The sequence below is a fragment of the Carassius auratus genome, unplaced genomic scaffold (genome assembly GCF_003368295.1).
Source record: "Carassius auratus strain Wakin unplaced genomic scaffold, ASM336829v1 scaf_tig00006772, whole genome shotgun sequence".
Lineage (NCBI taxonomy): Eukaryota > Metazoa > Chordata > Actinopteri > Cypriniformes > Cyprinidae > Carassius > Carassius auratus.
Window position 1 is genome coordinate 616,199 of NW_020523788.1, and position 26,837 is coordinate 643,035.

The 26,837-nt window shown below is 40.7% G+C and overlaps 2 protein-coding genes across 6 annotated transcripts in view; one reads left to right on the forward strand and one right to left on the reverse strand.

Moving 5' to 3' along the window:
- Positions 1-26,837, forward strand: part of LOC113071284 (NACHT, LRR and PYD domains-containing protein 12) — a 173,382-nt gene that overhangs the window by 34,136 nt on the left and 112,409 nt on the right. For 3 of the 4 annotated variants that reach the window (XM_026244647.1, XM_026244648.1, XM_026244646.1), the window contains exons 2-3: positions 574-768; positions 860-976. In XM_026244647.1, coding sequence (XP_026100432.1) covers positions 614-768; positions 860-976 — 272 coding nt within the window. In that variant the 5' untranslated portion in view covers positions 574-613. The remainder of the gene's footprint in view (positions 1-573; positions 769-859; positions 977-26,837) is intronic. The other variant, XM_026244649.1, reaches the window with a different exon arrangement.
- LOC113071287 (uncharacterized) lies at positions 23,980-26,434 on the reverse strand. Of its 2 annotated transcripts, none has more exons than XM_026244656.1 (2): positions 25,373-26,434; positions 23,980-25,340 (listed from the first exon to the last, which is right to left on the reverse strand). In XM_026244656.1, exons 1-2 carry the CDS (start codon positions 25,853-25,855, stop codon positions 24,570-24,572), a joined length of 1,254 nt encoding a protein of 417 aa, XP_026100441.1. In that variant the 5' UTR covers positions 25,856-26,434; the 3' UTR covers positions 23,980-24,569. The 2 variants fall into 2 exon arrangements, with proteins under 2 accessions (XP_026100441.1, XP_026100442.1); XM_026244657.1 differs by having other exon boundaries at positions 23,980-25,334; positions 25,367-26,434.

The window sequence follows — 26,837 nt, forward strand, 5'->3', positions numbered from 1 at the left end:
AGTGTAATCAAACGGCGTTTGCGATGTTATATTGTGAAGATCTTGAGTTTTCGTTTAAAGGTGTGTCCATGGCGGTCTGACAAATTGTGATGTTTTGCCATGGCGAAGGAAGTTGCTGTAACTCAGCAATACAATGTCAATCTGCCCCAAACTTCACACATTTGAATAGAATCCTGGCCTGAAGACATCTAAAGACCAACATTCAGATATAGCCATAGAGCTACCTGCTGACAAAAGGAAATGTCTTGTTTTAAACTAAATTAAACATGCAATGTCCGATCAGCACCAAATTTAACACATTTGACAAAAGTCCTGGCCTGAAGACAGCTACATGCCAGAATTCAGTTATAGACATAGTGCCACCAGCTGACAACAGGAAGTTTAGCACATATAAATGACTGTATTTACCACTTTAAATGCATATTGCCCACCATTCACTGTTTTCCTAAGGCCACCGGATGGAGATGGCTCTAGGTGTGAGGATCCTTTCAGTGCTGCTTGTAGCTTTAATATTTATTACAATAATTCATTAATTTTCTGTTATGAATAATTTATGTTTTCTGTGTTTGCCAGTCTAGGGTTGAAAATCACAATTCAATTATAGAAGTCTAAAATGAGTAACTATGAGGAGAGAGAGGAAGCAGATATTGTTCACTATCAGAACCAGAGTGCAGCATCTCCAGAGCCCAGCTGTGTGTCTATAAAGAGTGACGTATCCATTAATCTGCCTCCTTATCTCAGTGATGGGTCAGTGACCATTGACCCCAGGTGAGACAATAACCAGTGCTGGAGTCAATAAATACAATTTAAACATCATTGATTAAAAAAAAGTTATTTATGTTTTTTCTCTTCCTTCTAGTGATACTAAGAAAAAGAGATCAGAATCTCCAGAGCCCAGCTGTGTGTCTATAAAGAGTGACGTATCCATCAATCTTCCTCCTTATCTCAGTGATGGGTCAGTGACCATTGACCCCAGGTGAGACAATAACCAGTGCTGGGGTCAAGAGATAAAATTATTTTAAAAAAAAACAATGCTTGGGATGAGAAAGATCCTGTATCCCAATTAATCTACTTATACTATGCCCTAAAAGTATGTACTTATTTGTAAAGAAAAAGTACACACTTTTGAGTGTGTAGCAGAAGAGTGAAGCAAGCTGGGACTTACTATTAGACTTACTATTACATCATACAATTGCATCTTAAACAGAGGATCTGTTGCATATTTACGCTCATCTTGTCACTGTAAACTAGCCTGTAAGTCATCTTGTCACAGTTAACATACAACACAGTTAACAATCCACATTTAATTTAACTTTAACAGTGGGCTGTGAACAGAGTATGTGAGTGAAGTGTAACGGCAACTAAAGTGTCCGCTCTGCTCTCAAACCATTCCATAAGTACTCTTCTTTTTACTTTCCTGCTCCCTCCTCACTCTTTGTTCACTCCATGGCAAAATTTGTGCCTAATTACCGCTTCACTGTAAATTTCATTTTTTTTTTTAAATAACATAAGCATTCAGGCATTCAGTACAAAAAGAATACACAATACTAAGAGAAAAACATAAATGTCCTTTATTGGAACAGTAATATTAGCCCAAACAAATAATTATCATTTACTTTACTTTTGAAAAAAAAAAAAAAGATAGATTAGGCTAAATCAGTGGTTATCAACCTTTTTGTACTTAAAGGCCCTCTCCTCTATGAATTAATTCTGCAAGGCTCCCCAAACTTTTCTATTAACAAAAACCTTTCTATTTTAGTGTTCACTAGCTAGGACCATGTCACAAAGAATCTATGAAACTGTTTGTTAAACAGGGAGTTGGGGAAGTGTAGAAAGAGGATGAAGGGGTTGAGGGAATGGGATGATGGTCAGGTTGATCAGGGCATCTAGAATTGATGGCTCAGATGGACTCATGCTGGGGGTACCGTCTCTAGCATATATTTAGGCCAGAAAATTGGGACCCCCAAGTAGGGAAGAGCTGATTTATGTGTTAGCTCGGAATGCCTAATCATACGGAGAGGATGCAGAGGCTGAATAGTTCAGGCGTTAGGTGGTTAACACAGGTTCTTGTTTTTATGTAAGCCTTTATTAGTACAAATGTGTGAGAATGAGAGAAGCTGGGCAATCATAGCCAGTTGTTATTCATAGAAGTAGTTAATCCCTGACAAGTAGGTTTAGACATGCACATGGGGATCTTAGGAAGGAATGAGCATAAAATATTAAGTTGTGAATGGACGGCTGGTCAGTTGATGGGAAAGAAAGCTTTGAGACAGTTCCTGCCGGAGAGGTATTCTGGAGATCATGCTTGGAGCAAGGCAAGTAAGAATGGCTTATTGGGAAGCATGTTTGGTGTGCGATCTGTGGTATAACCAGCGAGGGATGCAAGTCTAACTTCTGGGAATGGGAAATGAGATGAAGAGTCGGTTACAAGATTGAGGAGTCCTGGTATATGAGTTCCTCCCAAGAGGAATTGTTTTTGAGTAGAGATTAAGTGGGTCTATGCATGAATTGCATAACTGCCAAACATAATCATCCCTTGTTTAAAGTTTCAACTTCTGCTGCAAAGTCTGAGCAGATGAGTAGATTAGGAACATTCAACCCCCCAAAGGATGTCTGTTATGACTATTGGATATGTTTCATTATGCTGTGGAGATGCTCTTGACTGTGGATTGTGGGAACTGAATTTCGGAGGCTGTTCAGAAATAATCCAGGAGCCACCATATTAACTGCTGAAGTCTATTTAGGGTGTTGCATCAGTGTACAGTTGGATGCAGACGGGACGAGAGATGTAGATATTATGTAACGAAATTTTGTTCCATGATGAGAGGTGCTGTTGCCGGAGGCACATTTCCATTGCATGCTTATCTAATGTGACTCTGTCGTAGGGGAAGGCATGGTTTCTGCTTTTGACAGAATGTCTGATGCGAAGGATTTCCCTTGAGGTATTATCTGGATGGCATTGTTAAGGTGGCCTAGAAGTCCTGGTAGCTGACCCCATATACATCTGTCTAGCTCAGATGAAGTGTGAGGCTTTGAGGTTTCTACTCTGATAATGGTAGGAAGAGTTCAGTGAAAATGTAGATTGGTGTAGATATCCTAAATATGGTGTTTCAGATGAAGGTGCAACGATTTTAAGTCTTCGAGGAGGTGGAGAACATAAGGAGACTGTGGTTGTTAGTAAGAATCCATCGTAGGGGATGATGGGGGGGCGCTAGAGAGCCCGAACAAGATGGCAGCATAGTTTGACGGCTCCGTACAACATCGCACATTAAACAGCTCCAGACCTTTGCAAACCTTGTCATTTAAAAATGACTACACAATGCAAATAATGCCTAAACCCCCTGTACCAAAGGAGTGTGAAATCTTCTCGAATGCTCGCAAAACAAGCTTAAGAAGCGTGAAGATATCTTCTCCGGTCGAGAGTGTCGAAGACAACAGCATGGCTAGTGTAACCGACGTGCTAACTGAGCTTAAATCACTCCGATCTGAGTTCAGCTCGAAGCTGGACGGAATAAACAACCAACTGGGGGAGCTGGCGAACTCTATCTCGGTGATGGAGAATAATTTAGGTGAAATTAAACGAGACGTGACAGCTAATGAAAAACGAATCGAGGAAGCTGAAGCCCGCATAGTCGCTACAGAGGACGCGCTGGATAGTAGCGAGAGGGATCTTGCTAAAGCAACAAGACGGCTCGCATACCTGGAAGAAAAGACAGAAGACCTAGAAAACCTCGGTAGGAGGAAAAATATCCGGCTGTTTGGTCTTAAGGAGGGAGCTGAGGGTAAGCGTCCTCTTTTGGACTTTATAAACGATATGTTACCCCAGTGGCTGGACATCGAATCCGACAAGAGTATTCATATTAGAAAGAGCCCACCGTACCCTGGCCTCAGCTATCCCCAACCAGAATCGAGCCATCCTCCTTCGCTTTCTCAACTATCAAGATAAAGAATTCGTCTTACGCTCCACAAGACAACGGGACATTACACACGACGGATCCAAATTCGCATTCGTCCAGGATTTCTCCGCAGAGACGATCCGACGAAGACGGGAGTTCAACACTGTAAAATAGCTGTGTGTTGACATGGGGACCTTCCGAGGATTTCACCTCCAACCATGTGAACTGAGAGTGCTACACAACGGGAAGATTCAGATGTTTTCCTCCCCACAAGAGGCTAAGGAATTTCACCGTAAAATAGCCTAAATTTACCAGGTTTGAACTGAATCGTTTTATATACCCGAAGAGGGATGTGTACATACATTTTTGTGCAGAAATCAGGCTCACCTTTGGGCCTGATGGTGGCCAGTTAAGCCAGGTAACGTTGGGCTCTACATCGGTGGGAAATATGAACAATCCGCAGCAGGCACACACAGGCTACTATAAAACAGACTCTTGCTTTATCTTTATTTTATTGATTTATTTTCCGTGAATATTAGCAGCCTTTTTATATGACTATCACTTTATTTTGGATATATTTGATACCTTTCTAGCATGGTATGTAGTAGAGAGCAAGGCTGAGCATTATATATGTGTGTGTGTGTGTGTGTGTGTGTGTGTGTATATATATATATATATATATATATATATATATATATATATATATATAATGCACTTGAGAACAATAATTATACATATATCTTTGTTCATGCTATTAAATTGTTTATTTGGGCAAATATAAAAGGTGGTTTTTTTTGTTTTGTTTTTTATTACCTGCATGCTTGCTGTTAAGTGGAGCGAAGTACCAGCTAAGAAATTTAAGGTTTAACTCTTATCTTGCTGTTTTCCTGCACAGAGATGCCGCCTTTTCTAAACAGATGTGCGCTGTTGACAGTTAGCAGTTACTTGCTGGTCACTTGAGGGTGTTACGTGTTTCAATGGGGTTGCCTTGTCGTTTGGGGACTAGGCTAGGGTTTTGGGGAGGCGTGGAAGGAGTGGGTAGAGGGGGCCCCTCATGCTCTACCCATGTTATATTTTTTACTATTATTAGTTTGTTGGTCTTATATTGTTCTTTCTTTTACTTCAACTCTATCATGGTCACACGAAACCAATGTAGCAGGCAAAACTCTGTATGTCTAGTACACTTAATGTAATAACGTTTAATGTCAGAGGCCTTGGCCACCCAACACAACACTGTAAGAGTTCTTACATTCTTAAAAAAAGAAAAAGTAGACATAGCTTTCCTTCAGGAAACGCATTTGTCCATTGAAGAGCACAAAAAACTCAAGAGAGATTGGGTTGGGGAAGTTTATTTTTCTAGCTTTACTAGCAATAAAAGGGGAACTGCAATACTTATTCATAAAAGAATACCTTTCTTATTTAAGGAGCAATATAGCGATTTCGGTGGCAGACAAATACTAATAAAGGGGATGCTATATGGACAAGAACTGACATTGTTGAACATATACGCACCAAACGAAGATAACCCTAAATTCATGATGGATATAATCAGCCTATTTAATCAATATAATACAGACTTTGGAATAGTTGCTGGAGATTTTAATTGTCATATGGATAGTAACTTAGACAAATCTTCAACCACACTGTCTAACCCCAACGCTTCTAAGACTGAGATTAGCCATGGCTGATGTAGGCCTGGTCGATGTTTGGAGAGAACTTAATCCCATAAGGAAAGATTACACTTTCTATTCGGATAGACACAAATCATACTCCCAATTAGATTTATTTTTTTTACCCCAAGATCATCTCTCATCTATAGTTTCATGTGATATAGACAGTGGTGGACGAAGTACACAAATCAAGTACTTGAGTAAAGGTACAGATACGCATAGTAAAATATTACTCCAGTAAAAGTAAAAGTACTCCTTTTTCAATTTTACTCAAGTGAAAGTAAAAAAGTACTGAAAGATAGATGTTTGCAATTTTATATAGGCTACTTAATTTAATTTTATATTAGCACATATTTTTTTTCTAATCCTACTGCTCAAAATACCTGGGATTTTTTCCAAAATAACCATATGGAGTGGAGATATATTTTTGTAGTTGATATGGACTATGTAGACGAGAGTTATGTTCACTGTGAAGCTTACACTGTGATGTACCTGAGAGAAAGCAGAGTTGACCATCTGATTTTCACCAGTAAGAAAAAAGTATTTTAAAGTTTGTTGTTTTACAGAACATCACAGTTATATGTGACATATGATAATAAGGCCTGAAGTTAGGAAGAACATTTTAAGGAAAATATAATTATATTTTCATAATGATTTTTTCCTTCTCAAATCTTGTCTGTGGTTTAAAAAAAAACCTGGCCAAACGGGGTGCATCTCTTCCCGCTTTGATAATTACTGTAGTTACCATGTTCTGAACATCACATCCTTACTTTTGTCCCTAGATGTAATCTATATATATATATATATATATATATATATATATATATATATATATATAGGTGGTTGAATAAATATATTTGGACATTCTTTATAAAAATTACCTCAAGTGAGCACCAGCAAGCTTGTTAGCTAGACAGTTAGCATCAGCTAACAATATTTACTTATTTTCAGTACGGTTATGAATAAACATTCATGTCTGTCTACTCGTCTAGTTAATCCAAACAATATAACGTTACTGTTGATAAACAATATAAAAACAGACATCACGTAAGACATGGTAGCATTTTAATATAACTGTTGATATTACGGCAGCGGGGAATTTGAACATGCATAAGTTATTTTATTTAATCTGTGTTAGTTTAATGTTTTTTTTTTTTTTTTTACCTAAAACACAGAGACGCTGATTGATGTGTCTGCATCGTCTGCACTCGAGCATTTCAGTGGGCTTAAACAGATCACTCTTTACAGCAGATTTATATTCCCAAACAACTGACAATTTTGACCTAAATATGATTTTCAGTTACAATTAATCACTACATTAATAACTTACTTTTAGCAACAACAGATGGACGTGCGCTGACAAGATCTCCCAGTTCTTACTTCTGTAGACTCGCACTAAACGGTTCATTTGAATCATTGAGTGGTCGACTCCAGAACAGCTGCAATCGGATCATTCTAATTCGTAAACAAATCGTTTGGTGCGATTTGCGATCCGATTTAAAAGTTTATTTTGAAAAGACTCAGTTCGTTCATGATGAATCAGACACTGCTTCTGAGTGTCGGAGCACGTGATATATTATAGGGAGTAACGATATGTTTTATGAAATGCAGTGAAGTTAAAAGTACGATCTTATGCTTTGGAATGTATTGAAGTAAAAGTAAAAGTTACTCAAAATAAAACTACTCCAGTAAAGTACAGATACTTGAAAAATGTACTTAAGTACAGTAACGAAGTAAAGCTACTTCGTTACTGTCCACCACTGGATATAGGGCCCATTCTTATATCAGACCACTCACCAGTCTACCTGCGGTTATCCCTTCCACACACCGCACGAGCTGTGACTACTGCACGCACACACAGATCGCTGGGAGAGGCTGTTTATCATCAGATCGCGTAAATCCGTGGAAAATGAATAGAAATGACGATTCTGTCTGAAGAAATATGAAGTAAACATCAGTAAATATATCCATATATCTCCGCAGATATGCATCTTTAGTCTATAAATCCTTATTGACGCTGTTCAGTGAGTCTATGTGAACACAAATAAACCGCTGCTGACCTGACTGAATATGAGTGAGTGATTAATTTCTATTCAAAATGTGGCATAATACGGATTTATTATTTTGCACTTCTGACATAAATCACTAAATATCTGTCACTGCAACAATGTTTTATCAAAATATTGGTCAAATATCGAAACTAGAGTCTTTAAACTTTCAATTGATGCACAGTTTGTCCAGATGAAGTAAGACAGTGATGTTTAATGTGCTGTGAAAGTGGAACAATAATAAACTGGGGCCGTCGGCGATGTTCGCACGTAAAGGGGTTAAATATCTTTGGGTGAATGTGGCTCTAAAACTTAAGGACCTCTACCTCATAAACTACATTCTACTGCTTAAAAAGATTAAAGGAGAATTAGAACATTGGAAATTGCTCCCCATCTCATTTCTCGGACGAACTAATGTAATTAAAATTAATTTTCTGTCCCGTTTTAGTTATTTATTTCAGTCACTGCCCTGTTACTTGGATAAAACTTTCTTTAAATCTGTAAACAAAATGTTAACCTCTTTCATCTGGAAAAATTCATCACCAAGAATAGCTTTTAAACTAACAAAATCCAGAGAGAAAGGGGGACTGGCAATACCAGACTTACAGATGTACTATTGGGCCACCCAGACAAAGAACATTATTAGCTGGGTGCAAAGACATAATAATGCAGTCTGGATAGACATAGAAGAAGAACTTTGTACTCCTATTTATACAACCTTGCTACCATTCATTAACAACATAAATGCACTACATCAAATAACAAAAACGTATATAGTTTACAACACTCTTCGGGCTTGGCATGACACAAACAAGTTCTGTGGGAATTTTGGTAAAATCTCCAGGCTTTCCCCCTTATCCTTAAATCCCGATCTGCCACCATCTATTGGTGGTTCTTTGTTTGCAGAGTGGAGAAGCAATGGTATTGTCACGATCATTAGATGGAGTGCCCATGAGCTTCAGTAGAGGGCACTCCACTCAGGACCATTCCACCCATCAACCACTAGATGTCACTTGGACACTAGCACCTCTCATACTGTTGCACCACACCCAAACTACATTACCCATAGGTCACTGCATCACAATCACCCTGCCACACCTGCACATCATTCATCAGCCAATTTCCTTGCCACACCTGCACCTCATTTACACACACATATAAGCAGCACACTCACTCTCACTCACTGCAAAGTCTTGTTTAGCCAGTCTGACATTTCCTAGCGTTTTCCTTGTGAGTTCCTCTAGGCGATGAAGTCTTGTTTAAGGATTTATTCCGTTTTGGACTCAATGAACCAGTAAAATCATGGTTACCTAGAGGGGAGTTTAATTGCAGCTTAAGGGATATAATGGACTTTTCGCTCTTGTTATGTGGTTCTCCTTTCCCTTTGGGAGAGGCAGAGGACTTTAAAGCCCCAAAACCGCTGCACCATATGGCCGCCAGCCCAGCGCCGGTGCACCATATGGCCGCCAGCCCAGTGCCGCTGCACCATATGGCCGCCAGCCCAGCGCCACAGCACAAGATTGCTGCCAGCTCAGAGCCACAGCACAAGATGGCCGCCAGCCCAGCGTCACAGCACAAGATGGCCGCCAGCCCAGCGCCACAGCACAAGATGACCGCCAGCCCAGCGCCACAGCACAAGATGGCCGACTCAACACCTGAGCCTCTAGACAAGGTGCCACCGACTCGCCACCATAGGGGGCGGAAGAGGAGGAGACGGGTGTCTACCGTTCCTCAAAGCCCGGAGATCATTCCCGAGGCGGTGCCCGAGGCCGTTCCAGAGGAGGTGCCCGAAGCCGAGGCGTCTAACGCCTCTACAGGCAGTCCAAAGTCAAGTCAGGTGCCCAGTGGACCCTCCAGGGTCGAGTCAGGTGCCCAGTGGACCCTCCAGGGTCGAGTCAGGTGCCCAGTGGACCCTCCAGGGTCGAGTCAGGTGCCCAGTGGACCCTCCAGGGTCGAGGCAGGTGCCCGTGGACCCTCCAGAGTCGAGGCAGGTGCCCGTGGACCCTCCAGAGTCGAGGCAGGTGCCCGTGGACCCTCCAGAGTCGAGGCAGGTGTTCGTGGACCCTCCAGAGTCGAGTCAGGTGTTCGTGGACCCTCCAGAGCCAGGGCTAGTCACCGATGAGCCTCCAGAGCCAGGGCAAGTCACCGTCGACTTTCCAGAGTCAAGTCAGGTCACCGTTGATCAGGTCCCCGTTGATTTCACAGAACCTAGTCAGGTCACCGTTGATCAGGTCCGCCAACCCAGACCTCCTCCTGTAGTGGTTTTAGCAATCGGATTTATATCCGTCTCAAATGCGTTTTGGAGGGCATTTACACCAGGTCTTTTCACGATCGGATAGCTATCCCATCAAAAAAAAATGCATGAAGTGACCAGGTATAAACAGGCCCATGGAGACTTGAAACTTTGAGGGATGGTAGCACTCACACTGTCAACAACATCACCAAGGTTCGCCCCAGGGCTGCTTGAACCCTGGTAATCACTGCTTCCAGCTATATAAGTATCACTGAATTAAATGATTATTTTTTTAATATCTGAAATCTATTAGAGCTTCTATATATTTTACAGTTTGTACAATAAACATTTGTAAATGGTAGAGCTGTAATATGCAGTACTTCAGAATGGGACAGTTTGTATAATTATTCAAATTGTTTCCATAAAACTACATACAGTTTAGCTTGTAAGAACAGCTTAATTTCAATTAAAGCAATTTCATTAAAGCTACAGATGTATCTAATGCAAACCATTCTCTTTAAATATCAAATAAAATAATTTAGATTTTGAGTTTTATCATGAAGAGTTCAGAGACGAGAAAAGCTCGTAATGAAGTGGGAAATAGAACATTTCTGATAGCACATGAAGGCAGCATAACTAGTGCATTTTTTTCTCAGCGTTAGCAATATTTGCAGTGTCTACACAAAAGAGACATCGGCAGCTCCTTGAATACTACAACTTAAAAATTAAGATTACACCAGAATGTATTGCATTGCTAGCTCACCCCAACACTTATGCACAATAATTATGATAAATACTTACCAATACTTAATTATGTAACTTTTATTAATTATTATTTTTTTACTGAAAATTATATATTTCAGTTAAACAAGCAAAATGTAATTTGTTTAATTATATGATATAGCTATTCATGAATATACACGAGACAAATGACCATCTACCAGTGGTATCGACTTTGGCGAGACAAGCTCCATGGCTTGCTAAGTGAATGAGTATTCTGGAGTTGTGATGATATGGTTAATTGTTGGAATGTGAGTGTCGTGGAGAGAAGATAATTTGAATTAATTCAGCCTCTTCTGCTTGTGGCCTGTCAACTATATCAGGTTCCTGATAAGAGTACGGAGGTGCTTTGCAAGTCAGTCTGCTGGTGTTGTAGGGTTTCTCGCATGAGCTCCGTCACTGAACGCGCAGGTGTGAAGGAGCCTGCAGTTAGACGAGAGGCAGCCCTGAAAATGTCTGAATTAAAGGTGGAAGAATGGATGCTAGGATGAAAGGATGTCTTTGAGTGGGGGGGGGGTCGAGGATGAAAGTTTATTGGAAGGGGAGAGGAGGTAGAGGGAAGTGGGGAGAGATGAATGAATGGTGGAAGAATGGATGTTGGGATGAAAGGATGTTTGTGAGTGGGGGGTCGGGGATGAGAGGATATAGGAGGGGGAGGAGGTAGAGGGAAGTAGGAAGAACGTGCTAGCGGGGGGTATAGAGAGGGGAGAATAAGAGGCTATTGAGTTATATATTTTAATGTAATGCCAAATCAACATCTTATGTTATTTCCATGGCAACGATTAAAATACAAGTATAGCAAATGCATTAAAACCTCTTAAAACCAAATAGCTGTTGAGAATTATTAGAGATGTGAAGGCCGTATTGCTATAAATGGCTGAAGGAAAGGGGAAGAATGGATGTTGGTATGAAAGGATGTTTGTGAGTGATGTGTGTTGCAAGATGCAGAGATGGAGGGAGGGAGGGAGGGAGGGAGAGGGAGAATGGATAGAAAGAAGGAAATAGAATTGCAGGTTGAAGGATACCGGCTGGTCTGTGTGAACAAACACTATAGAATATGCACTTGCCAATATGGTCACTCAATCACAGGAAGCCCCACCTTCTGAATGAAAGAGCCGATCAGTAAGTCAGCACATCACTGCAACTGCCATTAGAAGCATACCGGTTGCTTTAGAAACAGTCAGCGGTCTTAGACATGCGCTTAGGACTGCACATGTCCACTGACTGATCTAGCCTGAATAAGCAAGTGGTGCTGTTGTTAGTTGTGGGCTCATCCAACTAAGGTGCTGCTGTGATGGTGCTGTAGTCATCTGCGGGCTCATCCGCCTGGAATGCCGCCGTTGTGGTGTTGGTGTTAACTTCGGTTTTTAATAACGCTATTTGAGCAGAAGTTACAACATTATGACACAGTTTTTATCTAATATATAAGGTGATTTCAGTTATGAAATTTAATCATAAGCTTAGTGAATAATTTTGGCGAATTTAATGTTTCACCATTAAAAAGAGATAGGAGTGCCCAAGAGGCGTATTCAAAGATGACCGCTGAGTGGCATGACTTGTCTTAAAATGACTTTGGCCTCAGGTTAAAGTCTTAGGGGATGGTGAAAGGGCATCTGGAATTTAGAAGTAGCTATAGATTTAGAGTAGAGGAGATGGGTCACGATAGGCCAGACAGTGAAAGAGGCCACAATAGGCCAGACAGTGATAGAGGCTATGATAGTCAGTTTAATTGTAATTTTTTGGCAGTGATTGAGGCCCCGATAGGCCAGGTATTGATAGAGGCCAAGATAGACTGGATAGTGATAGAGCCATGATAGGCTGGATAGAGGCCATTATAGACCATACTGAGAGTTAGACCACAGAAAAGGCCCCGGTGGGCCATGGTGGGAACAGCCCTGTATGTAGCCATATTGCTGATTGTTTATTTATTTACTTTTTAAGACATACCAGCATATGTGGCTATAGTTCATGGCGAAAACCTGTTAATACATACATCAATCTGTAATACATACCGTCACGTGGAGTCAGAGATGTTTGGATCCGATTGCAGTATTTGTGGTCAGACAAGCAGCAATCAGAAACGGCAAGGAATATCCAGAAATCAGTAACAATACCAGGCAGACGATGATGGCAATCTGGGCCCAAGGATCCCACTGACGGAGAGGGTGGAGACCGGGAACAGCTCCGAATCCTCCCAAGATGAGCCTGGGAGTAGACACTCGTGGCCTGTGTAAGGGAAACAGGTCAATTTAGCTCAAAGGGAATCATTTAAGATTTTAAAGGGAATTTGAACAGAATCACTGTTTCACGGCTGATCACTGAGACGCCCTGCGATTCACTGAACAAGCCATTTAACATCAAATCTGCGCTGGATATTAATATCCAAACTATAGTGAAACACTATCAATTAGCACAGTAACAAGATCGGCAGTTTAAGACATTACCTTGTAAGCACAAAACACAAGATACTTCTCTTTTCAATATGAATAAGGCTTTATTAGATAAATTTAAGACATATAAACTACTCTAACACATAAACGCACGCACTCACACATTCACACAAGTTGCAGGAAGATCGAAAGTTAGGGAAAGATGAGTTTAAGAGAATGGAAATGTGAAATCCCAAGTTTACAGCAATACGTTAAATTGCATAGACATGAACAACCATCAATCACGTAATTAGTCCTCGCATTGAGTTCCTAAATGGGGTTAAAATTATATTAGATGCACCAGCACAACAAATATCTGGGGATACGTTGCCTTAGTTTCCTGTGAAAGGGACTCCCGTTGAAAGGGGTATCCCGGTGTCGCTGATTGGCTGGAAGTTCAGTAGTGGCTGAAGTGACGTCTTGGGAAGCCCGTGGTTGTTGGGCGTTGGCTGAAAGTGCAGAGTCGTGTGCGCTGGTTGGAGTTGAACGGGCACCCGAGGTCAAGCGTCGGAGACTCGACGTTACAAAACTTAACTCAGAACACGAAACTCTCAAACGGAAAAGAAAAGAAATAAAGTTTGACGAGACTAGGTTGTGTTCCTTCTCATCGTGGCATAGTAGCAGCAGGCAGGCACGCTGGAATCGCGCTCAAAGAACAATGATGACTAACCGCATGGCTAGAAGCTTAAAGCTAGGTAGCAAAGCTACAAGCTAAAAGCTAAGAGCAAGGCATGACTGATAGCACAAGCAATACTAGAACTAAAAGCCGACATGGCTAATAGCAGCAGCTAGGGACTAAAAGCGAAATTTCATGGTGTCCAAAGTATTTAAACTTGCCTGTTGGCCACACCTCAAATGTTGTCTTGACCAATCAGATATGGTCTTGGCTCGGGGGTATCATAAATCATTTGTTTATCTTACCAAGCATGTGGTTTCTGCCTTGCAGGGTCTAATTTTGGACATGATTCCTATAACATGATTATGATATATTTTACAAATAAATGATTGTCAGGACAATATCAAGCAAGAAAATTTGATTATATCAATACTAGACATGACTATGTATCCTATAGTTATCAAAAGACATACACAATAAGTGATTATACATGATAGTCAAATGTGTGGGTTACACGTAAATGAATATGGAGTTAAGCAATGGAACGATTCATTTATAAGTCTTTTTGAGTTCATTCTGGTCCATATATATGTACAAAAAGCAGTTTCTTTGCCATTCCCTGGCAAAGGGATGTTCTGTGAAGACAGAGGTTTAAAGCCCTTTCCCCTTAGGAATTTCAGTCTGGTTCTGCTAGGTGGGGGGGGGGGGAGTCAATGGGACTTGTGCAGTACTCTCATGGGTTTTCATGTGATGGGTTGCATTTCAATTACGAACAACAAATTTGACAATCTCTTCTTCGAATTGAAATTGTAAATAATTGCTCTAGTGGTGTTCATGTTGAAAGCTGTTGTGTGAACAAGTTGGTTGGTCATCTTGCTTGGTTCTTGTGGCACCAGAACTGATTTATGACTTCAGCTCGTGTTTCAATGCACAGCTTTGATAGACTCTTTAATTTGTCTGGTTCGACTCATTTCTGTTACACCTGGAATGTGTGCGACTGTTCGGAAAGAGACTTTCCGATCAGGATGATGAGAGGTGATCCTTAAGTGTCGCCAGTGACATTGAATCGAACAGAGCACCGTCAACCTGCCATACCAAACAAGACCACAGGGAGATTAATTAATTTAATATACTTTAATTTGAAGGTATTTTGTACATATTATTATGAATGTGTTGCAGTTGTAACATAAAAGGTAGGAAACATTTTTATAAATCCTTTTATAATGAGTTCTTAGCTAGTTTTTGCAAATGCAGCATTTCCAGTGGACTGGAGACACCAGCCATCATTTTGTGTGTTTCTGCAATGGCTGGCAGGATCATCCCCAGGTTTCCCAGTTTATATTGTAAACTATCTGTCAGTTTTGGCTAATGGTGTGAGTACTCTCACTAATCAGATATCAGCCTGTTTTGCCACAGTACTTACATGTCAAACATTTTTCTGAAAATCTTTTTTTCTGTCAGTGGTGTTTAACTTTGCTTAACACATGATTGTGTTTGTGCCATTAACATGAGTTGTGCTTGTGATGGAGCTGTAGTGGCACGCTCTTGGAGCAAGAGAAAACCATGATGCTGATGACCATGATGCATGATGACTTTCAAGAATCTGCAGCAAAATCTGCTCCAAAAAAGCAGCAAAATCACGCTGTTCTGCTCCGTGTACATGCTCTGGTTTACAAAGTGTGCACAGATCCACAAAGTCTACCAGAAAACACCTCTGACACATTCAGAAAAGGCAAGTGAAATTTGACGAGTTAAATTTATATGCCCAGTCACTCCTCGGATATCCGGGTATAAAAGATGGCTGGCTTGCTTCACTCATTCAGGTTTGTGCCAAGAAACGATTACAACCAGTTCAGCTTTGCCATGAAATACATTCACTTTCTTTTTTTCTTTTTTTAAACAGTTGAGCAACCTGGTTGTTAATCCTAATCCATACTGGCCTTACCGGGGTTAAACAGAGGTTGCAACAAACCACTGATGAAATTATGATATTTCATCACAATTTTCACAAGGAAATACACCGCAAACCTTCAAGGGCAATAGATGATTTGGTTGCAATTATATAGAAACATTATTTCAGAGAAAGAAAGGAAAATAAATCTTAAAACTCAAAACATCATAAAGTAACACAAAAAACCATACACAATGATTTTGTTTTATCAGCACACGTTTATTGACCAGCATTTCTCATTATTTAAACATGGTTTCCTAGCACAAACTTTGCTCTTCATTGCTTATACCTGAACATGTTTGAATTGTAAACGTCAAGTCAACATCATCAAAAGCACATTTAAAACACCATTACAGTCCGTATAGTCATTATGTCGTTATGGTCATAATTTTGCAACAATGACCATATAAACCACTGTGATGTGCTGCTCATTTTTTGACCGAGTAAAAATGTATTTTAATATGGCGTGTCCCACGATCCCACTAACTCCATGTGGAGGTTAGGAAAAAAGGGGAGACGTGTGGGGTTGATGACCGGACAGGAAGCGCTTGTCAAATCTGCCGCGGCAGGCTTCTGCCTTTCATGTGACCACACTAAATGGAGCCTCTTAGTAGCAAGTGTTATTACCTCTAACATTTCCCTGTATGCAGAAGTGGAGCTAAGTTGGGAAGATTCATTTCTCACACTTTCATCTCTCTTTCATCACCAACCACATCCACATCCTTACTTTCACCAGATGAAGCGCTATCCATTTAATCAGATGACCCAAGAGAAAAAGTATCTGGATCTCACAGTGTCCAAGCTTGCAGCAAAAGCTTTTGAAAGGTCCATACCCTTCTCAAACTATTCTCCAGTAAAATTATGACAATGAGTAGGTCCTGACAAATTGCCCCCTTAGAATTAAGGTTCTGTCTGCCTTCTGAGCAGTTTTTGAGGTATTGAGCTTCAAAGCTTCATTCCATATAGCAAAAATGATTAGAGGAATTAAATCAAAATCCTCTCAAATTTGTAAATGGGGATTTTTGGAATAGGTCAAATGCAGATAAAACTTAATTCTAAAATTTCATTTTCCGCTTGGAATTATAAGGTTCTATCTTGAAAAACATTAATTGAAGCAACAGTTTTTAAGAAATAAAAATAGTTTATTTATAATTTGTTTTAAAACATAAAATAAATGTTGTAACATTCTGTAAACATAAGAAATGTAAATTTAATGCATCAATGACGTGTAATTCATATTTCAGGACAAATATTTTTTTTCTTGTTCAAGTTAAGCACAAAAGGCAATGCTAAATATTTTGACCAGTGCAAATGTTAATTTTAGGTAGGAATATGGTGGGTAATTAACCCCCTTTGCATTCAAGGATCGGTGATGGCCCCAGTTTATTATTGTTTCACTTTCACAGCACATTAAACCTCACTCTCTTACTTGATCTGGACAAACTGTGCATCAATTGAAAGTTTAAAGACTCCAGCTTCGATATTTGACCAATATTTTGATAAAACATTGTTGTAGTGACAGATATTTAGTGATTTATGTCAGTAGTGCAAAATAATAAATCCATATTATGCCACATTTTGAATAGAAATTCACCACTCACTCATATTCAGTCACGTCAAGAGCGGTTTATTTGTGTTCACATAGACTCATTGAACAGCGTCAATAAGGATTTATAGACAAAAGATGCATATCTGTGGAGATATATGGATATATTTACTGATGTTTACTTCATATTTCTTCAGACAGAATCGTAATTTCTATTCATTTTCCTCTGATTTACGCGATCCGATGATAAATAGCCTCTCCTAGCGATCTGTGTGTAAGTGTGTGTGTGCCGTCTCGTGTACTCGTGCTGTGTGTCAGACGGACTCTGATAGGTCCTTCGCCTTGTCAATCTTTAGAGTGTCATAACCGGACACCGCCACATCATGTCACATGCTTCCTGTACACTTCCTGGTTCATATCTTACCATAACGTTGAAACACCTCTGTACACACGAAATATTCGAATAATAAACCCGCGATTACGATAGTAAAACTTGGTATGAGATTTTCTTGAGATCTGGGGTGTTTTTATAAAAAAAATCGAAAATGTACATCGGAAATGCTAACTTGTGCAGCGATGTAAAAGGCTATAAATAACATATTTTTACAACAGTAAATGACCAAATTCCACCCGTGATCGCAAAAGGAAGTTATTATAAACACTCGATCGGGGTTTAAAGTGAGTTTTGAGTAAAAGTGTACTAATAATTTCATTAATTTACTGATGTAGCTTGATGTTAACGTTAGCTCCAATGCTACTAATAGCAGGTGCTTTTCTTCTTCATAATGCATTTTTGTCTCAAAAATTCACATAAGGTCGTAAGAAAATGTTTTGTTCTATTTTTATAGTAAGACTTTTGATAAATAAGGGCTAAATGCATACTGAGACCACCGGCGGCACCAGGGGGGGTCTTGGGGGGTCTCAAGACCCTGCCAAAAAATGCCTTGACCCCCCATTTGACCCCCCAGCCTCTTCCTGATTAAAAAATATATATATTCGGGATAAAGATCCAAAATGTTTCTCTTCAAACTACGCAGAACAATAATAAATAATAATTATTTCGACATTTATTCATACACTGAACCGAGAACCGTTTCTGTCGGACGCGTCCGATTCGAGAACCGATGAGCTGATGATAACTGCGCATGCGTGATTCAGCGCGAAGCAGACTGACACAGAGCGCATCTGAACCGGTGAACCATTTTTTTTTTTCAGCTGGTTTATTTGATCGAATTGTCCGAAAGAACCGGTTCACTTGAGCACCTGCTCCTTTGCCCCTTAAGTGCCCTTTTGTCAAAGCAAAATTTCCTCATTTTTTTTTCGTAATAACATAAACTTTTGTGAATGCCTGCCCACGCACAATCATAATATTAGTACAATTTATTAATAATAATTTAGCCATAAATAAAATGACCAACATGATGACCGTTCACCTGACTACGACCTCATCCAACCGGGAAGTTTCCTCATGCTGCACGCACATTTTTTAATTGCTAGAGGATATTTTCAACATCGTGGCAGCTGGTAAGTGGTGTTTCATTCTCAGCGAAGTGATTTTGGTGTTTATTTACTTATTATTTTACAAGAACGATGTGATGTGAGAACATGCAGATACGTTGTTTATATTGCTGTGTGTAGCCTGTAGTGTAGAAGTAACACTAGCGTGCTGTTTGAGGGAGAAAAGTTTCACAGGCATCGAGGGGTCTGGTCTTTTTGTTATTTGAATAAACTTTTATTATATTACAGTACTTATTTATTTTTAACACGTAAAAATAATCACAACACTGGTAAGGCTTATTCAGATTTTCTCATTCTCTGAATTATCATTATAAAAATAAAAACAATTCAGATTTTAAATGTGATGCAAATATTTTTTCTACAATAGCAACAGTGTTTACAACAGCAAGACCACTTTAGCCTGTAAACTCAATAATATCTATCTGGAAATAAATGTAAAAATATCAATGTCAATAAAAATGCATAATATACCTGACATGAAAGTGCAGTGTGAAGGATATGAATAACAAATGTAGCCTGTCATTTGTTTACATTGCAAAGGTGTTTTTGTTGTTTAGTAGCAGAAATATGCAGTTATTAGCCATGTCCACTGTATTTTTTGTTGGTTTTCATGAGACCCCCCTTGAAAAGACCAGGACCCCCCCATTGCCCCCCCAATCAAAATTGTCTGGAGCCGCCACTGACTGAGACTGAAGTGAGATTGCATTTTAGTGGATTGTAAAGCTTGAAATACCACAACAAACTTTGTTACAAAGGCTAATAAAGGTGAAATAAAAGCAAAAGAATAATGATAAAAGAATAATGCGGATAATGTGTCAAACCTGGCAGAGGTGTGAAAGACTCGCTTGGTGAGAACAATGGAATCACGAATGGGGGAGTTTTCAGAGACAGAAACACAAAGCACACATGAGTGTTTACATGTGAAATCTTACAGTGATGACAAGTGCCATAAATCGATCAGATTGACCTTCTCTAAAAACACACATGGCATGGCCTTAGAAAATATTTCATAAAATTCACAGTTTTACAGATTACATTATGAAATTTTCATATGAAGCTTTGGTAAACTTGTGACTTTAGCTCCACTGTTTCTTAACTCATATCCTACATCAACATTTTTTAAAATACATTTAAAACACATGTTTTTAAAGGGGGGGTGAAATGCTCGTTTTCACTCAATATCCTGTTAATCTTGAGTACCTATAGAGTAGTACTGCATCCTTCATAACTCCAAAAAGTCTTTATTTTTATCATATTTATAAGAGAAAGATAGTCTGCACCGATTTTTCCCGGAAAAACACGAGCGCCTAGAGGCGTGATGTGTGGGCGGAGCTAAAGAATCACGAGCGCCAGTTGCTTTTGAGTTGAGAGCATGTGGAAGCTGTGACACAGATCCAGAGGCTGAAATTTAACAAGAGCAGCATCAGCAAAGGCTTCTCTATGTGGTATGTACTGAAACTGTATATATTTGCTTAGCGGTTTTGGAAAATGACTAAGTTCCACTTTATGTCGTCTTTTTTTTTTTTTTTTTTTTTTTTTTTTAAGCTGTACATGTGGAAAGTGAATTTTGATGACAACACCGCATGTCGTTTACTTGATGTGCTTAAGCACCGATAGCTAAGTTAACAACACAGAGATATTTGAAGCAGTTTTACTCACCGCATGTGGTTCCAACACACGATCGTGACCCTTTCCGTTGGGACTGCATTATCCTTAAGAAATAAACAATGTGCAATCCGAAATGCAGGGAACAAACAAAAACACTTGCACAACTCCATTGATGCTCTGTAAAAATAAACTCCATCCACTGGTCCCTTAATGGCGTTTCTCTTTTGGTAATCTGTGCAGGATTTGTCTTGCCCTGGTAACCAAAAACACACTCCTTTTGTGACATTTCGCGACACTCTCGCTCTGATCAGGCTGTGCTCAGCCTCTCTCAGTGCTCTGCTATACGGGAGCGCGCGCTCTTCCGGCAGAAGTGCCTCAGGACCCATATAAGGAAATTCTGCTCCATCTAACGTCACAAAGACCCATACTCGAAAAAAACTTTCCGAAACTTGTGACAAACCGGAAGAGGTTTTTTTGGAACAAAAATACTCCTTCAAACGTACAACTTAATTTTTGAAACTTTGTCCATGTTTAGCATCGGAATCCAACTCTTTAACAGTGTAAAAAACTCAGTATGCATGAAATAGCATTTCACCCCCCCTTTAATATTTTTGTTTTTATGTTTGAGCTTATATATCTCTATTACCATAACAGTCTGAGTGATTCTGATTCCTGAACAGTAAACTTTGAAGTGTCAACTTTCTGAACAAAGGTTGATAATGTATCTAGTCAGAAAGAATCATGAGCAGAAACCTTTTTATTTTGGGTATGTCATTTCTGTCTACATGCCAAAAAATGGGAGGGACTGGTAAGGGGTTAACCTGTTAGACACCAAGAATCATGAGCAGAAACCTTTTTATTTTGGGTATGTCATTTCTGTCTCCATGCCAAAAAATGGGGGGGGGGGGGGGACTGGTAAGGGGTTAAATGCAGCCTAAAAATCCTTTAACGGATTGTGATATTAAAAGCATATTAGTATGTTATGTGTAAACCAGGTTAAAGGGATGGGTCTTTAATCTAGATTTAAACTGCAAGAGTGTGTCTGCCTCCTGAACAATGTTAGGTAGGTTATTCCAGAGTTCCACAGTTGATTTTGATATTCTAGGTATTATCAAATTGACTGAGTTTTGAGAATGTTGCGGACGTGGAGGATTATAATGTAACAGGAGCTCATTCAAATACTGAGGTGCTAAACCATTCAAAGCTTTATAAGTAATAAGCAATATTTTAAAATCTGTATGATGTTTGATAGGGAGCCAGTGCAGTGTTGACAGGACCGGGCTGATATGTTCATACTTCCTGGTTCTAATAATAATGTCAATGTCAATGTCAATTTTATTTATATAGCACCATTTCCACAACACATGGTTGACCAATGTGCTTTACATAAAACACACACCACAGTTGCACAGTAAAGATAAAAGTAAAAGTTAAAATGTAAAAATTAAAAAGTACCACAACCATTTAAAATAATTTAAAAGAAATAAAAACTATAAATTAAATCATGGTAAAACACAGTGCTTCAGCCAGAAATAAAAGCTTTATCAAACAGATAGGTTTTTAATCTTGACTTAAAAATGAACACAGAGGGAGCTAATCGAATGGAAGAGGGCAACTCATTCCAAAGTCTTGGGGCGATAGATGAAAACGCACGATCGCCCCTGGATTTCAGCCTCGTCTTTGGTGTAAACAATAGTCTCTGGTTTGATGACCGGAGAGATCTTGTTTCACTGCGTTCAATTAAAAGTTCAGATATATACAAAGGGGCCATACCATGTAGTGACTTAAACACGATTAATACAATTTTAAAATCAACTCTATAGCGTACAGGCAGCCAGTGTAAAACTGGAGTGATATGATCCCGCTTACGAGACCTGGTCAGAAATCTTGCTGCTGCGTTCTGAACCAGCTGTAAACGAGAAAGAGCTGTTTGACTAATCCCAGCGTACAGTGAGTTACAATAATCTAATCTGGAGGTAATGACGATTAGATGTATCACTTTTTCAAGGTTTTTAAAAGATAGGAAAGGTTTTACTTTAGCAAGAAGCCGCAGTTGGAAAAAGGAAGATTTAACCACAGTATTAATCTGTCTATCAAATTTCATTTGCTCATCAAATACAACACCAACATTTTTTACATGTTGCTTAACATATGGTGATAACTCACCCAAATTTGGAGTTGTAGAAGTCACAGACACAGAGGGTTTAAAAACAATCAATTCTGTTTTGCTCTCATTGAAATTTAAAAAGTTTAGAGACAACCATTTCTTTACATCACTCAAACAAAGCAATAGTGCATTCAGTCCATCCAGTGCATTCCGTTTTAGAGGCAGATAAACTTGTGTATCGTCCGCATAGCAATGGAACGATAGCCCATGCTTTCTGAAAATAGAGCCAAGAGGGAGCATATAGAGAGAGAAAAGAAAGGGAGCTAAAATTGATCCTTGAGGAACTCCACTGGTTATCGCAGCTTTACTTGAGGTACGATCTCCTAACTTCACTGAAAAGGTCCTTGTGGCGAGTGGGGCGGGGCCGAGAGGCGTGGGAACGAGGAGTGAGGCCAGGTGTAGTGATTGGAGATGAGCTACACCTGCGCCCCACCGCCGGTCTTGAGTCCCACGTAGGAGATGGAAGGATATAAAACTGGAGTGACGACCGTGAAGGACGAGAGAGGACCAGGCCTGGGATATTATTTTATGTTTGCTTTTTATTTGTGCGCGTCAGTCGCCGTGAGGGGCTGACGCGCTGCTTTGTGTTTATTTTGAATATTAAAATGGGTTTTGATTGTGCGCAGGTTCCCGCCTCCTTCTTCCCGATCAATATGGAGATTTGAATATCGTTACAGTGGTGCCAAAGCCCGGGAGAAGGAGGGACGCGCTGCTGAAGATCCCTCGCCGCTGTGGTGAATCCGCGGTGCCCTCGAGCTGGCGAGGTATGTGCCGCCAGGGACGCTCGAGGCGGTGGGCTGGAGCGAGTTGCCGGGGACGGGCGAGCTCGCTGCTGGCCGCCCACGATATGGAGGGGCGGCTGCCGTCCGTGAGGGAGCGGAGGAGTCGGCGCCGTTCGCCAGGGGGCCGGAGCCTGCCGCCTCCACGAAGGAATCCGGAGGGGCAGGGAACGGGGGACTCCTGCCGGCTGCCCAAAACCGGAGGAGCCGTCGCCGTCCATCGGGCGGCGGAGGAGTGTCGCGCCGTCCGCCGAGGGCCGTCCAGTGCCACCGCCAGGCACCGCGGAGGAGATCACCCAGCTGGTGGAGGGCCGAGCAGCGGTGCGTCTGGGAACCGGTTTTTTTTTTTTTTTTCCTCTCTCCCCTCTCTCGTCCTTGTCGCTCCTCCTTCCATCTCCTTTTCTCTCGCCTCGTCTGTCCTACCCCCAGGTTCCTGCAGGTCCCCGTGAGCGGTCCCCCCCGGAGGGAAGGGGGGGGAGTAGAGCGCAGTCTCGAGGGTACCCCCCGGCCTGCGATGGGCGATGGGGGTATGTGGCGAGTGGGGCGGGGCCGAGAGGCGTGGGAACGAGGAGTGAGGCCAGGTGTAGTGATTGGAGATGAGCTACACCTGCGCCCCACCGCCGGTCTTGAGTCCCACGTAGGAGATGGAAGGATATAAAACTGGAGTGACGACCGTGAAGGACGAGAGAGGACCAGGCCTGGGATATTATTTTATGTTTGCTTTTTATTTGTGCGCGTCAGTCGCCGTGAGGGGCTGACGCGCTGCTTTGTGTTTATTTTGAATATTAAAATGGGTTTTGATTGTGCGCAGGTTCCCACCTCCTTCTTCCCGATCAATATGGAGATTTGAATATCGTTACAGTCCTATTTGTCAGATAGGATCTAAACCACTGCAGGGCACTGCCAGTAATGCCGGCACAATATTCCAGTCGATCGAGAAGTACAGCGTGATCGACAGTATCAAATGCAGCGGTGAGATCTAGAAGGTGTAAAACTGCATAGTTAACTGAGTCACATGTTAACAGTATATCATTTGAAACTTTCAGCAGTGCAGTCTCAGTAGATTGATGTTTTCGAAACCCAGATTGGAAAACCTCAAAAGATCAAATGTTCAGCCATAAAAGATTGTATTTGATCAAGAACTGATTTCTCAATAATTTTTTAAATGAAAGACAAATTAGAGATAGGCCTAAAATTTGTCAGAATAGTAGGATCCATACCCTGTTTTTTAAGCAGAGGGCGAACAGTTGCATGTTTAAGCGACTCTGGAAAAGCACCTGTTTGTAAACAGCGATTTATCAAAGACAGAAGATTTGGAACAACCACATCTATAACTTGCTTAAAGAAGGGAGGGGCATTACATCAGTTGGGGAACCAGATGCTTTCAGGTGATCCACTATTTCTATCAGATGGTTATCTGTAACAGGAGTAAAACAACTAAAAACAGCAGTACAACTAGAGAGAGTTGAAGGGTCAGATGAAACTGGGTTTAGCCCCATTCTTAAGTCATGTGTCTTCTGTACAAAGAAACAAAGAAAGTCTTCACAGGAAACTAATGACACTTCTATATCAAGACCAGTGGAGGGGCTGATGGTGGAATTTATAACATTAAACAGAGTTTTCGGTTTATGACAGTTCTCGTTTATAATGTCAGTGAAATAAATTGATCTTGCCGTTTTCACTGCTTTCTGATATTGAGTTAGTGAGTCTCTGAACATTTGCATTGTAACCTGAAGTCTGTCCTTCCTCCATTTTCGTTCAAATCTTCTGCAAATACGCCTAAGAGTGCGAGTTGTGTCATTAAGCCAAGGCTCAGATTTCGGTTTATGGAGATGAGTCTTTAAAGGTGCCACTTGGTCTAGAGCATGAACACAGGTGGAGTTAAAACTGCGAAGTAGTTCTTCAGCACTTGAATCGGTGTTTAGAGCGTCACTTTGTAGCAAACCTTCACTAAAGGCTGAGCGAAAAGCTTCTCTGGTAGCTGATGTGATAAGCAGAGACTGGCGAGCCGAATACATCGGCTTAACAGTTTTGTTAAAAGATGGAAATGTAAACATAATAGTCTTGTGGTCAGAGAAACCATTTTCACACACCTCTAGTTCATTCAGAGAGCAGCCGTAAACATCTCTAGTTCATTCAGAGAGCAGCCGTAAGTTAGCACTAAATCCAGTGTATGGCCATGCTGATGAGTGGGTACATTGATCTGAAGCGTCAGATCAAATGCATTTAGCAGATTGATAAACTCCTTTGCTAAGGAATCAGCTGCACAACAGACATGAACATTAAAGTCCCCAACAATCATTACTTTGTCATATTTTGCAATGAAATCTCCCAAAAAGTCAGCAAAATCTTTCAGAAAATTCGAATTAGGTTTTGGGGGACAATAAATCAGTGCAAACAGAACAGGGTCACATAGCTCCAGAGTAAACAACTGTAGCTCAAAGCTTTGGTATTCCTTTGAAACTACGGGACGGCAGGAAAAAATGTCTTTATAAACAGAGGCCAGACCACCACCTCGTCCCGTTGTACGCTGTGAATTTAGGTGGCGAGCAGAGAAAAAGTCATTTATAATGAAAGTCTTGTTTACTACCGACCTGGCATTAATCAAAGCCATTCTGAGCAGCGCTGGAAGTTCAGGAGAGGCCGCAGTTTGTTTCGCCCTAGGCAGCAGCCGAAGATTCCCGGACACACTCCTCCCCGTGCAGGGCGAGGCGCACGAAAAACCGGGAGCAGCACCAGCGAGGTGGGAAACACGGGAACAATCCAACCATGCACTGGCTCAAGGGAACGCCAGCGTGGGTAGCACCTTCATAAAGCTCCCCGGGGAAGAACGCGACTCCCGATGGAATCGCAGGTAGCATTTTAGCTTAACAGCTAAGCCACCCCGTCGTCCACGTCATCTCTTTCGTCTTCTGCCTGGCAGGGAGCAAGGCCAACGGCGTATACAGTCCGGAATTGACTTCAGAAAGGGAGGTGGAGCACCATGAAAACTGATGAGTTGTTTATATGAAATTTCTTCCAACTTTAAAAGAGTACATCGGTCATATGTTAAAACTGGTGAAGCACACTGTGTTAAACACTTCATAAATGAGCTTAAAACAAACAAACTCAGGACTATGCTGAGCGATAGACGGCATGCCAACCACAACGGCGCCATCTTTAATGCAATTAAACTCAAGTTTGAGTTGTTACCCTCTGGTCACTCTTAATAACTCTTGCTGCTGCATTTTGGACTAGCTGTAGTTTGTTTACTAAGCGTGCAGAACAACCACCCAATAAAGCAGTACAATAATCTAACCTTGAGGTCATAAATGCATGGATTAACATTTCTGCATTTGACATTGATAGCATAGGCCGTAATTGAGATATATTTTTGAGACTGAAAAATGCAGTTTTACAAATGCTAGAAACGTGGCTTTCTAAGGAAAGATTGCGATCAAATAGCACACCTCGGTTCATATTTGATGACGAAGAATTGACAGAGCACCATCAAGTCTTAGACAGTGTTCTAGGTTATTACAAGTGGAGTTTTTAGGTCCTATAATTAACCCCTCAGTTTTTTTCAGAATTTAGCAGTAAGAAATTACTCGTCATTC